Source organism: Schistocerca nitens, chromosome 4 (genome assembly GCF_023898315.1).
Source record: "Schistocerca nitens isolate TAMUIC-IGC-003100 chromosome 4, iqSchNite1.1, whole genome shotgun sequence".
Taxonomy (NCBI): Eukaryota; Metazoa; Arthropoda; class Insecta; order Orthoptera; family Acrididae; genus Schistocerca; species Schistocerca nitens.
The window spans coordinates 290,163,975-290,178,755 of NC_064617.1; the positions used below are offsets into that span (position 1 = coordinate 290,163,975).

Sequence of the window (14,781 nt, forward strand, 5' to 3'; positions counted from 1 at the left end):
AGTTTGGTCCAAGGTATCGTCAACCTTCCTCGGCCCACTTCGCTGAAAGAGTTACAAGCTTTTTTAGGCAAGATAGCCTATTACCACCGGTTCATTCCCAGGGCTTCCACTATAGCCCACCCCTTGTACTGCCTTCTGCACAAGGGTGTTCCTTTTGATTGGTCGCCTGCATGCGAGCGAGCGTTCACCTCGTTGAAGGGCCTCCTCACTTCAGCCCCTTGTTTGGCTACTTTTGATCCCCGTAAGCCGTTGGTCCTGGCTACAGATGCTTCGCAGTATGGGGTGGGGGCGGTCCTGGCCCATCGCAACGCAGACGGTTCCGAGCAACCACTGGCGTTTGCGTCTAAAACGCTTAGTCCCGCGCAGGCCCATTACTCCCAGGTGGAAAAAGAGGCTTTGGCCATTGTCTACGCTGTTACCAAGTTTCACCCTTTCTTGTACGGCACGAAGTTTCAGTTAATCACTGACCATAAGCCGTTAATATCGTTATTTGGCCCCACCTCTCAGATTCCGGATAGGGCGGCCCACACACTACAGCGCTGGGCCTTGTTCCTCTCTAAGTACCATTATGACATTCATTTTCGCCCTACAGGACAGCATGCCAACGCCGACGCTCTTTCCCGTCTTCCGGTGGGCCCGGATCCTACGTTCGATCAAGAGGAGATTATGTGTTTTCATTTGGATGTGGCATCCCGCCAAGCAGTTGATGGCTTTCCGATCACTAGTTCTCGAGTCGCCAGGGAAACCGCGGCTGACCCGGTTCTCCGGCAAGTAGTTCGCCTCATTCAGCAGGGGTGGTCCTCGCGCCCTCCAGGCCGGGCCTCGGACCCTCTTCGTAATTATTTTCTTCTACGAGACCGCCTCTCGGTCTTGGAAGGAGTTCTCCTTCTGGCTACCGATGATACAGCTCCTCGCGTGGTTGTTCCTGCAGGTTTACGAAGGGAGGTCCTCACGTTACTACATGCGGGGCACTGGGGTGTTTCCCGTACTAAAACCTTGGCTCGCAGACATGTGTACTGGCCCGGTATTGACAGAGAAATTGAGCACTTGGTGGCCGCCTGTTCCCAGTGTGCGAGCCAACAAGCATCTCCCAGGGCAGCGTTCTCTTCATGGCCGCCGGCAACACAAGCATGGGAAAGTGTTCACATCGATTTTGCGGGCCCGTTTCTCAATGGCTTTTGGCTCATTGTCATTGATGCTTATTCCCGATTCCCATATGTGGTTCGCTGCTCCTCAACCACTTCAGAAGTTGCAATCCAGGCACTAGCAAAAATCTTTTCTGTGGAAGGTCTGCCAATCACCCTGGTCTCAGACAATGGACCGCAGTTTATTTCGCAGACCTTCCAGGATTTTTGTAGGCGCTTCGGTATTCGGCACGTTTGCTCTCCCCCCTTCCATCCACAATCGAATGGGGAAGCCGAGCGCATGGTGCGCACATTTAAGACGCAGATGAAAAAGTATGTGCACGAATTTCCTGCAGAGGAAGCCTTGACGTTTTTCTTGACGGCATACCGGACCACACCAATGGGCGACCGCAGCCCCGCAGAGCTCCTCCATGGGCGTCAACCTAGGACTCTGCTGCACCTCATCCGGCCTGGTCCTTGCCAGTCTTCACAAAATGAAGTACCTGGCTTTCCACTGGGTATGTCGGTCTGGGCCCATGGGTTTGGTTGCAATCCACATTGGATACCGGCGGTGGTCCTGCGCCGAAATGGCCGCCGGCTCTATACCTTGCAGGTGGGGGATCGGGTGGTACGTCGTCACCAAAATCAGCTACGTCCACGTTTGGGCACCCACCCTCAGACCTCTCGGACACCGGCTTCCCCATTGCCGGCACCTGTATTGGTTTCACAGGGGACGTTACCTCCTCTCCCCGCTGTGACTCTGCCGCACTGCGATGGTTCTCAGCCTTGGCAGCATCCAGTAGCTCCAGCTCCGGCATCGCCATCATTAGAGATGCCCCAGCGAGAGCCGGCCCCCCTAGCAGGTTCGGTTTCTCAGGGGGCTAGTTCACCTGTGGTTGTCCCTTCCCCTTCGTCCCCACCACTGGGTCTTGCCCCTCCCGAGGTGGAACGGGATCCGGAGTTCGACAGCTTGTCACCCGTTCTGTCCCGAGCTCCGGTTGTGGGACGATGGGGGCCTCTTCGTGTGGGTCACTTCCAGCCGTATTCGAAGGTTCCAGCTCGAGGGTTGGCAGATCCCCTCGACTCCAGCCATCCAATGGATGTGGAGGTCATCGCTCCTGCCCGACGCTCCACCTTCCGACGCAGTGGATCACAGTGGCTTCACCCCCCGAAGGAGGAGGAGGAGTGTAGTAGCCACCAGAAAGATCGCGGGAGGCGCACATTGGCACGGCGCGTCACGGGCGGTAGTTGCCGCAAGTAGAGTCCCGTCCACCAGAGGGCATGCGAGAATTCGGACGCGACCTCTGCCGGCGTAACAACAAGAATAACAACAACTACTCCAGCAGCACGGGCCGTGCCCAGTCAGTCAACATCGGGCATGCCTAGGACACAGTCCCGGTCTACGCTAAGTGAAGTGCGACGTAAACGTGAACAGTGTTACTACAATTATTATTATTATTATTATTATCTTTCCTTTCTCAGACATTATATCTGGTTAAAAATGGAAAGTGATGCGGACCTTGATCAAGCGTGACTTCCTTTTAACTGTACGGTATATGTTACATTGCATTTAGGAACTTACGGGTAATTGAACATGTATCAATAATTACGGATTTCTGTAATTGTATATATATGTTTGGATGTAGCTGTATTGCATTGATGTATTGGTGGATATTGTGTGGTATGACTCCTGTAGTTGATAGTATAATTGGTATGATGTCAACTTTATCCTGATGCCACATGTCTTTGACTTCCTCAGACAGTTGGATGTATTTTTCAATTTTTTCTCCTGTTTTCTTTTGTATATTTGTTGTATTGGGTATGGATATTTCGATTAATTGTGTTAATTTCTTCTTTTTATTGGTGAGTATGATGTCAGGTTTGTTATGTGGCGTTGTTTTATCTGTTATAATGGTTCTGTTCCAGTATAATTTGTATTCATCATTCTCCAGTACATTTTGTGGTGCATACTTGTATGTAGGAACGTGTTGTTTTATAAGTTTATGTTGTAAGGCAAGCTGTTGATGTATTATTTTTGCGACATTGTCATGTCTTCTTGGGTATTCTGTATTTGCTAGTATTGTACATCCGCTTGTGATGTGATCTACTGTTTCTATTTGTTGTTTACAAAGTCTGCATTTATCTGTTGTGGTATTGGGATCTTTAATAATATGCTTGCTGTAATACCTGGTGTTTATTGTTTGATCCTGTATTGCAATCATGAATCCTTCTGTCTCACTGTATATATTGCCTTTTCTTAGCCATGTGTTGGATGCGTCTTGATCGATGTGTGGCTGTGTTAGATGATACGGGTGCTTGCCATGTAGTGTTTTCTTTTTCCAATTTACTTTCTTCGTATTTGTTGATGTTATGTGATCTAAAGGGTTGTAGAAGTGGTTATGAAGTTGCAGTGGTGTAGCCGATGTATTTATATGAGTGATTGCCTTGTGTATTTTGCTAGTTTCTGCTCGTTCTAGAATGAATTTTCTTAAATTGTCTACCTGTCCATAGTGTAGGTTTTTTATGTCGATAAATCCCCTTCCTCCTTCCTTTCTGCTTAATGTGAATCTTTCTGTTGCTGAATGTATGTGATGTATTCTATATTTGTGGCATTGTGATCGTGTAAGTGTATTGAGTGCTTCTAGGTCTGTGTTACTCCATTTCACTACTCCAAATGAGTAGGTCAATACTGGTATGGCATAAGTATTTATAGCTTTTGTCTTGTTTCTTGCTGTCAATTCTGTTTTCAGTATTTTTGTTAGTCTTTGTCTATATTTTTCTTTTAGTTCTTCTTTAATATTTGTATCATCTATTCCTATTTTTTGTCTGTATCCTAGATATTTATAGATATCTGTTTTTCCATCGCTTCTATACAGTCGCTGTGGTTAACCAATATGTAATCTTCTTGTTTAGTGTGTTTTCCCTTGACTATGCTATTTTTCTTACATTTGTCTGTTCCAAAAGCCATATTTATATCATTGCTGAATACTTCTGTTATCTTTAATAATTGGTTGAGTTGTTGATTGGTTGCTGCCAGTAGTTTTAGATCATCCATGTATAGCAAATGTGTGATTTTGTGTGGGTATGTTCCAGTAATATTGTATCCATAATTTGTATTATTTAGCATGTTGGATAGTGGGTTCAGAGCAAGGCAGAACCAGAAAGGACTTAATGAGTCTCCTTGGTATATTCCACGCTTAATCTGTATTGGCTGTGATGTGATATTATTAGAGTTTGTTTGGATATTAAGTGTGGTTTTCCAGTTTTTCATTACTATGTTTAGGAACTGTATCAATTTAGGATCTACTTTGTATATTTCCAGTATCTGTAGTAACCATGAGTTTTATTATTATTATTATTATTATTATTATTATTATTATTATTATTATTATTATTATTATTGTACAATTAAAAACCATACCCTTAGTTATTCATGAAAATGGTCACTTGTTGACTTTATTTACAGTGACTACATTCTTGGGTAGATAATTAAAATTTTGTATGACAGAAATAAAGAGGATGCTGTAAAATGGATAATCTATTTGTGAGTATATGTAATTCATTCAAAGATGATCCCCAATTAATTGTGACAGTGTACATTGTTCTTTTAATGTCTTTATATCAGCCACACGTGTCATCTTGGAGAAACAGCAAAAAGCAGCTGAGGCCGAGCAGAAGCGACTACTTGGCCTAATCTCACAATTAGAGCAGCAACTGTCCCAGCAGAAGGTTGATTCAGACGATGCGCGTATGGCATTACAGCAAGAGAGAGCACATCTGGAAGCCAGGGAGCTAGCTGTACTGAGAGAACGTGAGCAAGCTACTGCACAATTTGAAAGAGAACGGCAACATCTGCAGGTATGTCAGCTACTGTTTATCTTAGTGGAAAATTATCCATTCTTGGGGATCACAAAGGAGTATATTGGATTATAAGAGCTGTAGGAATATAAACAGGATGAAAGGAAGGGGAAAATAATTACAAAGGAGGAAAATGTAAGTGACCAAGAGAAGCAAATAAATAAAAGAAGTGTAGCTAGTATGAATGATAGTTTGACACTGAGAAACAATCAATCATTAAAGTTCTATCCTAATTATCATTATAAGTCAGAAACATACCTAAAACACAGTTTATACAATTGTTGAGAGATCAACACAGTTTATATAATCTTTGAGAAAAATTTGGCCACTTCCAGTGCATTTTCTGTTGCCTGGTGAAGGTCATCTTCCGTGCAGGTGGCTGGACACAGTCGACACCGAAGCGTATGTTGAACGACCTCTTCTTTCCTGCAGTCACATTGGGTTTAGTTTCTTCAGTGTATCCCCATGTTACAATGTTAACCCTTGATCTGTCCACTCCTGACCTCAGCCTATTCAAAGACTTCCAGATTGGGCAATTCTCATCATGACCAGGGGGTAAAGATTCTGAAAATCTTTTCCAATCCAGGGGAGGGGAAGGGGGAGGGGGTGTCTCAGCCCCCCATAATTGCAGCCTGGCTTCATCAGTGGTTATTAGTTTTTCCGGTGTTCTGAGGAAACGTTACTGTGATCTTATTCATTGTGGGTAGGGTTGTTGCCCATGTGTGGGATGTGTATTTTCCTGCTCCTGTTTCATTCTTTCCCTATTTGCTGCTATTTCTTTTTGAACAGGAGGTGGTGAAATTCCTGGTAGTTGGTAGAGCCATTCGACTGGAGTTGACTACAAGCAGCCTGTTATCTAGCATGTGTCGTTTAGGGCAATATCCACCTGTTTGGCATATGCTGACTTATACCAGACAGGACAGGTATACACTGCAGCAGAGTAGCATAATGCCATTGCAGAAGTTCAGATGGCTTCAACATGATCGCCTCACTATTACTAGCCAGTTTTCTCAGTAGGTTGTTCCTGGTGGAGGTTTTTGATTTGAAATTCATACAGTGTTTTTGGAACATCAGAGATCTGTCATCTGTTAGTCCTATGTATTTTGGAGTGTCACAGTGTTCGAATTTAATGTCTGACCATTCTATCTTTAACTTGTGGGTGGTTTCACCATTTCTCAGATGTAAAGGACACACTTGTGTCTTTGATGAGTTTGGTTTAAGCTGTTTTATTTTGTAGTATTTTGACAGGTCTTCAAGAGCTTTTGTATCAGTGGTTTCCTTCATGTGGGGAGAACTAGACAGGAACATAACTTATATGTTCAAAACAATTTAAGAATCCCACTCAGTACAATGGACACGAGAAGAGCGATCTGCTCCTGAACTGATTCAGTGAGCTAGAACCATCTAAGGAATGAGCAAACAGTGAATTGGGAAAAGGAGCAGTAGCTTATCTGATCTGAGATCTCTCTCTACTCTCAGTGATCAGAACAAAGACTTAATAGCAGGCTGCTGTGACGGCACCCCAAACAGCATGCTGAAGGAAATGTTTCCCAAGCTGCAAAAAAAGCTCTCTAGACCATGTGTACGCACGGATTTCCATATGTTACTAATGTGTGAAGCTTTTGTCGGTCTTGAAAAAAATAAGGGTGTGGATGAAGATCAATTCTTCAAATGCTGTATTAACACAGAAAATACTTTTCCGCCTTACATTTCCACTTTTGATTTGAAAAGAAAATCTCAAATTTCCAAAGCCCAATAAACATTTACATATTTTGGAGTGAGTTGTTGAGTACTGTTTTCTCTTAGTACTAACACTTTGAAATAGCATTACACTCAGAATATATTATAAGTGATCATGTGAGTTGCACAAGCTGCAGTCGTCAAAAGCTACTGTGCCAGCCATCTGAGCAGTTCATTGTGAGTGATAGAGTAAGTAGCACTCAGCAGCTCAATAAAGAGCGAGCGAGCAGCAAGGAACTGATTCGCAGAGAGCAGGTGATCAGATTACCACCAGCTGCTCTTCTCTCCTTACTTCTTCCTGCTTACACCAAGTGGATCACAAGGGAACTCAGGAGATGCCGTGATCTCTGTGCTCTTGGCTCATTCACAGATTCAGTTCCCAGTTCTTCTTTCTTGACTCAGCACCTCTCCATCCGAGTTCGGCTCTACCAGATATTGTTGTTATAATACAACAATATTTGTATTAGATAATTATTTTCTCTGTATACAATAGTGCATGTATATATTATTTGTTTTTATTGTTTTACTTATTTATTTGTGTAATATGATCGAATGAGGACCTTGAGGACCATTTAAATCAGCTTAGGTTTTTACATGTAATAACCATATTTAAAATACATAATATTTTATTATGATTTGTTGTAATGAAATTAAATAGAATTGAAAATTATTTGAAAGATGATTTGCCATTATCTAGTGCCATTTTGAATAATAGTAGTGACTAACAACTAATAGCAAGGATACTGAGATGCTAAAAGTAACAGTTTGATTTTTGAGGTTAGAACATAATTTATAAGTCCGATGTGCAGTACCTCTGATTCATGAGCTGTTTTATGAGAAATGAGGAATATCTGTTAAGGTACTTAATTGTAAAGGAATGCATACAGAACAGAGGTTATCTTTTGAATCACAATATGGTATTTAGTTATCTGATATAATAATGGAGATCGTGCCAGGGTCAGGCTGCTGATAATGAAAGGGATTTATAGAAGATGGCTGATAGTGCTTGACAGAAAAGATTTTGCTCTCATGGGAACAAGTGTTTCTGCCATATTGTGCAGACAAGAATCTTAAGGTCTAGGAAAGATATGAGCAGTAGTGAGCCAATAATAAGCTTAATCATTTGGACTGTGATGCCAGTCTGTACCTGAGATGCTGATCCGAAATGCATGATGCACTTTTCAACAATGTTGCCAGCTTAACACATAATTTATTGTGATTGCTGTCATTTACCTCCATGAAATAGTCAATAAGTGCATGTTTTGTTTGCGGTACAGTGATAGTTGTTACTAAAGTAAAGTACTGGTTTAGTTCCTTGAATGGGACAGTGGGATCAATTGCAGTGTGTACTTTGCCTGTACTTAGATCACACAGGTTTTTACATGGCACATCTGGTCTGCCTGTTGTAGATTAATGTATTGGCATGCTTGAGTTATCACTTCTCTGATTATGTTCCCCTTCTTATTCTAATCAGATTGATTTTTAAGGGTAGAATGTCATTTATAAGTCTCTCAGATTCACGAGCTGTTTTAGCTCATCTGTTAAGCAAGATGCAGGTTTCCTCTTCAGTTTTCTGGCCTTTGGTGGATCATGTTTATTGTGTAGTCAAGTTGGTTTGCTAGTAAATCAATTATGTTTATCTTTTATGTCCTGAAATGTAATGGAAACAGTCTCCAAAACTATTTCTTGTGCCACTGTTGCAAGTTCAAATACATTGCTGTGCTTATAATCTGTAAATGTTGTGGTTTCTTTCTTGGATATTTTAGAGAGTACACAAGGAAAATGATGTCATGAGCAGATATTTCATGTTCGGATATATGAGGGGTACAAACTACTCTGTTTGAGTATTTTGTTGCAAATATATGCATGAAAGTGTGACTTTTGACTGCATTATAGGTAGGTGCAAGCTGAAGTAGTGTTACATTTGAAGACAAAACCGTACACTTGAATCTTACAGCAGAAGAACAGAAAATTTGTTAGTATCACCGACATTAATTATATGCTCCTCTTAAAAGGCCAGATTCAGATTGCCTCTTACTTTCAGAGTTCTGAAGAGGACACATATTGGGCACTTTTTGTTAAAGAATTTGTTATCTGTGAACATATATTCAACTCATTTGTCTTCATTGCTATTGGATGTGTGTAGCACAGTCAGTAATAAGATACAACATATTTATGCCTCTGCTCCAATCCCTTATGTGTTACTTCCATGGTCATAATAATAATTTCGTGTGGCTCAGTGGCCTGGTGCATGTATGTCAATTGGACACCACTTTGGTAACTTGAGTGTCCCTAACGTATCCCAGTTATCCAACCAGGGAAAAGGAACCTACATCTTAATGTGGAATCCAAACCACTTGTCATTTCTGGTGAGTCTTCACATCAATGAGACATGAAAACTAAGTTAAAGGCAAACTAAAAATAATTATACTCCGTCTGGGATTTGATCTTGCTCATCACTTCCATGGTGTCTTAGGACATTGTGGTCTATGTTTACAGAACTGTAGAGTATGCTTTGCTTGAGCCAGATCCCCAGTAGAAGTATTAAATGGATGTCTATATTTTGAAATACAGTAAGACCCCAGATTTACGAGATAGGTAAGGTCAAGTGATAACCATGTGAATCAAATTTGCGTAAGTCAGGGTCCAATTTTGCATATAAGTACCTTTGTTAAGCAAGAGCATTGTCAGCATTACACACAGGTGATAAAATATATCACCTTGGTTCTTTTACAGCTCAACAGTGGGTAATCTTCGTTCTTCTTCCAATTTCCACAAAGCATTAGTTTACTTTGAATTCTTGACTGAGATACACAAGAAGAGACATAAGTGTAGTGTATATGTTGCATTTTGAGGCTGTGTTTCTCTATAGCCATCTGAAAGGTCCGAAAATGAGTCATACTGTGGCATCTAAATGTATGGGGAAACCAAAGTCATTTTTACAAAAGTGAGTAACACACTATATATAATTTGGTTAAGAATGTAGAAGACTTTGAAGAACATGACTCAATCAGTAAAGTGAGTCCAAAAATGGAAAAAATAATTATTAACCTTTTTTGGGAAAACATTCTTAACACTGTTTCAAGCTAAGCAAAATTCACTTTGAAACAGCTGTCAACACAAATACAATGCAGCTGGAGATATCTACCATGTGAATACACGGAAAACTTGGTTCTAAGCATTGCTTGGAGATGCCAAGCAATTATTGTTGCTGCAGGTGATTAGATGTGCATTAACTGTAATTGCATTTTTCTTTTGTTCATATATGATGTATGTATTTGTTTTAGGTTGTTGTAGGAGACATTTTTCTACTGATTAACCCAGCCATGATATTACTTAAGACTCTACATACAAACTATGTTCATATCCTGCCAGAGACTAAAGAAAACCATGTACTTTAAAAGAAAAATGTTTAATAAAATGTACAACAAATTGTATTACAGTACAGTATTATTCAGTGCAACATAGAAGGCTTCATAAAATCTAACAGTGTTTTCTTTTCATGCAAAATTTTCTTGTGCCACGGCAACAAATTTTTTATTCCTTGTTTGGTAGCAGAAGTGTGCAGTTGTTTGGAGTCTTATTTTTCAGAAGTCTGTAACCCTTTTTCAATTTTAATTGTCAAGCAAGTTTGGCCACTTTTTCAGTCACATTGTCAATTTGATAAGGATCTGGTGCTGATTCCACATGGACTTCAATGCTGAAGAAGAATGGACACAGCTTTTTCTAGGTGCCAGTTAAAGATTTTTGTTTAATTTCATTCCAAGGTTGTCCAGTTATTCTCAAGGCTTCTAAAATGTTGAATTCTTTCCAAAAGTCTTTAACAGAGAGCATGTTGTTTTGTCTCATAGTTTCATGTAGATGCACAAATAATCATCTCGTGTAGTAAGCTTTCGTGGGTATTGGATAGGGTGGCAGAAATAAAATTTCCACACATGGCTCAAAATTAGAGTAACAGGAGGCTGACCTGGTGTGTTGTCGATTAATAGCATCACTGTAAATGGGACTTGTTTTGCCAATAATTTTCTGTTTCAAGTATGACGAAATGAGTACTCAAAAAGGGAAGCTGCCACCCAAGCTTCAGCATTTGACTCCCAAATCACGAGCAACCCAGATTTAGATGCAATTTTGTGTGTGATAAACTAAGAGTTGTTAATTAACAATCACCAGCTGCATTTGTGCCAACTGTCACTGTAGGTTGATCTTTGGCAGCTTTGAAACCTGAAGAGGTTTTCTCTTCATGTGCTGTAAATGTTTTAGCCGTCTTCTCCCAGGACATACCACTTTCATCTACATTGAGTATGATTTGGGTGGTAGAAGCCACATCTTCTATCATTGCCCTGAGTTTATCTCTGGCTAGGTTCGATGCAGTCTCTTTATCAGGGCTTGCCGCCTCTCCACTTTCTGCGATGCTATCCCAATTACAACTACATTTGAATTGGCTAAACCAACTCTTACTAGCTCTAAACATTTCATCTTTGGTTGCCTCTCCAGCTACTTCTTTCAATCTCTCAAAAATCAGATTTTGCTTGAGAACACACCATATTCTGATCAACAGGATAATTTTTCTCTCTTACTTATCACACCATAATTTTAACATTTTTTTCCATCTGAGTGATAATACCGAGGTGTTTATGGATGATACCTGAATCCAGAGATTATACATTTTTCACAGCTTCGAGAATTTTTTATTTACCTTCTACAATTGTTCTGGCTTTTGATTAAGGTAGACCAAACTACTTCGTCGATTCATAAATTTTAATTTTTGTTTGTTATCAAAAGTTTACATTTCAAAAGTAGTGATTTTCTTTTCTTGTTTGTAGCAAATGAATCAATTCTGCTTTGTTGGATGACATAGTTAAAATCTATGAGTCATGTCAGGTCCCATAGATAAAACGATTATACATGAAACACATCCGAACCCGTCATAAGCTGTACACTGTTTGAGCAGAGAGGGGGAATAGAAGTTCACGGTGCTCAAACAGATGAATCGCATAACCCTAGATTTGCATAAAAAGGGTAGCATAAGTCGAGGTATTACTGTACATCTCAGAGTTCGTCAAGGAAAGTTTAATCTAATTGAATACCATGACAAGGATTGTTGTATGTTTAGTTGTAGCAGGTACGAGGCAGGTATGACATCTGGCTGTCTCTCAATTCCCACCCGCCTGTCCAGTAAAAAAAAAAGAAAAAGAAAAGCACAAGAGTGTCCTGGAAGGTTGTGGAAGATGGAAGCAGGACAGGCTGGAGCTGGTAGGAAGGGAAGGGAAGGGAGATGTTACTACCTAGATCAGCTGATTTGCAGTAGTCATGTGGTAAGGAAATTGGAGGCAAGAAAACAAATCTTGCTAAGAACAAAAATAATCTCTAGGCAACAGTACTATAATCAAAATAAAAAGTATGGTGACAGAGAGTGCTAATGAAAAGTAACACCAGTAATATGATAAAATGTAGCAAAACTGTAAATGGAAGCAAGAGTAAATTATTACAGTAATTGATAATGTGAATAAAAAATTGTAATAAGATAAACTAAATCAGTTATTCAATAAATACATCAGTAAGCTATGACCATTTGTATTCTACATTAACAATACAGGCCCACTAAGTTGACATGTTCTTAGCTCCTAAAGCTCAGGCTTTCAAGTGTATTTACACTTCTAAGTGATCTGTTTTCTGGCTTCTGTCCTCACCATTATCCTGTTAACACTTGTCCACACATTGTGTAGCTAAAATTTACATATCAGTGTGTCCAAAATTTTAAGCATTTATAAGTGAGATCATTGAGCATTGTAGAAATATCTGAATTTCTTATTCACTACGAAGGTTTCAAACCTTTTCCTATGTGATACAAACTTCACAGTTGTGGATCTAGATTTTGCAGATTGATATGTGCTACATCCTACTCTATAATTAGTGATTATAGAATACAGTGCTGCACATTTGATCTCATCTTAAGTTTTTAGTATTTAGTCTATCTTAATAGAAAATATTTCAATTTTTTCAGTGTACTTTTCAGTACTGCAGGATCTTATGTCAGCCTCATTGCCTTTCCCTAAAAGAAATTCAATCAATATATGGTACATTTTACTAAACTGGCAAGAAAAGGAAAAATCCACCAGCAGACAATTTCCTTTTCTTCTGGGTCCTCATCAAACCGTAAGAGAGACTTAAAATCAAAGCATCTGTAACTACATCTGGAATGGTATGGATCAGTCGAGATCGCCATAAACTGATGCAGAAATTCAAGAAACCATTCCTCAGGAATCTTCCTGGCTGATAACTATGTCTACCTCAGATGGTGGTATACTCCCAGGAAGTCAAATTAAGCCTCAATCTGTATACAGCCATCTAGTTCTGGACCAATTTTCTTTTTGACATCCTCACCTCCAACTGCTTCTTATTTCCAACAACCCATAAGTAAATTTGTTAGTATTGCGTTGCTGATCACATTAAATAAAAGTATGGCATTAGATACACAACTTTTAAAAACAATTTGCAGAGAATGCCATCCTTCCTCTTGTCATGACTGGGCAGTATATGTTATAAATCCTATTATAAGGAGTAAAGATTCAGGCAAGACCTCTTGGCAGGCATACCAGCATGCTCATTCAGCTGTGGAAGAGCAAACATGATATTTGTAAAATATAATGTGTTCAGACACACCTGACTCCAAGTTATCACTTGCAGGTCAGGCAAAGTGCCAGCATGTGGGTCCCACTTGTAAAACCCCCACAGAGGCAAAAGGTTGTGGCCGTGCTCGTGACAGAAAGAACCCAGCTTGACTATTAGACAGAAATTAAGGTGGTCATGTGTGGAAGGAATATTCTGACAGGCAGAAAGATAGTGAAGAGGGTCATGTGCAACCAGATCCGAGTGGGAAAAGGCCATTAGTAAGCATATAAAAGAACAGTAGTAGTTAGTATAAATCAGAAAGTAGGAAAGTATTGCTGAGAGAGTTTGAGAAGGAGCCAGCAACCTCGATGGCAGCAGCCACCGATGGAGCAATAGTAATTCATCACAAGTATCTGAAATATCTTTCATTAAATAGTGTTGATCAGAGACAGACTTTCTCTTGCCTCAGATAGCTTCAGAGTGGATTTCATTTGCTAGTAGTTGAATGGTACTTATCTCCTCTGAATTAGGCCAAATGGCCATTGATTCTGTAGTTGGCAGAACAAGTGGCAATGCTTGCACACGTCTCAGAGCTAGGCACCCGAGGTAGTGCATTTAATAGTGACTACAACGAGAAACCAGGTTGCTCTTGTTCTAAATAGTGGATAGCCCACATATAATAAGATGGAATCATAGTGAAAGGGGTGTCAACAGTAAAATTTGGTGTCAGGTGTGGCTGATGTATATACATTAAGGAATTTGTTGATCATACACCTCACACATAAATTGAGGGGTGGTTGAAAAGTTTTCAGCCCAAGATAGTTACTGTAATGTCTCACACAAACACCGCCACATACTTTTATGGTGACCCTTTGTGGGTATGCAAGTCAGGCTTTGCAGCTCAAGCTTTGCCACTAGGACGTGTTGTATACCATAGTGTAAGCAAAATGGCCAATATCGAGAACCTTGCTGTGATTGAATATCTTCATTTGAAAGGAAAGACACCCAAAGACATTGCGGAGTATGTGCGGAATACACTTAAGGGCAGTGCTCCATCTTATGCAACAGTGAAAAACTGGGTGTCCAACTTCAAGTGTGAAAGATGCGCCAATTAGCAGAAGGCTTGCCACTGTTGCCACTGATCAAACACTGACTACAATTCTTGATACAATTTTGCAAGATCGTTGAACAGTGTTGCAGCACATGGAAGCCATGTTTGGAATCTTCAAAGGGTGTTCTCATGACATTGTTGTAAATATTTTGGGAATGCAGAAAGTTTCATCTCGATGAGTCCCAAAAGACTTGAATGCATATCAGAGATGGGGTTGTGTGCAGTGTTGTGAAAAAAATCGTCCGCCAATTTGAAGTGTATGAAGATAGCTTTCTGGCACGGCATGTGACAATGGATGAAACATGGGTGTACTACTTTCATCCTGAGACAAAACAA

The 14,781-nt window shown here is 40.3% G+C and overlaps 1 protein-coding gene across 3 annotated transcripts in view; it reads left to right on the forward strand.

Annotated features, from left to right (window-relative positions):
* The window catches only part of LOC126252846 (fas-binding factor 1), a 97,294-nt gene that overhangs the window by 45,055 nt on the left and 37,458 nt on the right, over positions 1-14,781 (forward strand). For all 3 annotated transcript variants that reach the window (XM_049953794.1, XM_049953792.1, XM_049953793.1), the window contains exon 12: positions 4,750-4,982. In XM_049953794.1, the coding sequence (XP_049809751.1) occupies positions 4,750-4,982 (233 nt within the window). The remainder of the gene's footprint in view (positions 1-4,749; positions 4,983-14,781) is intronic.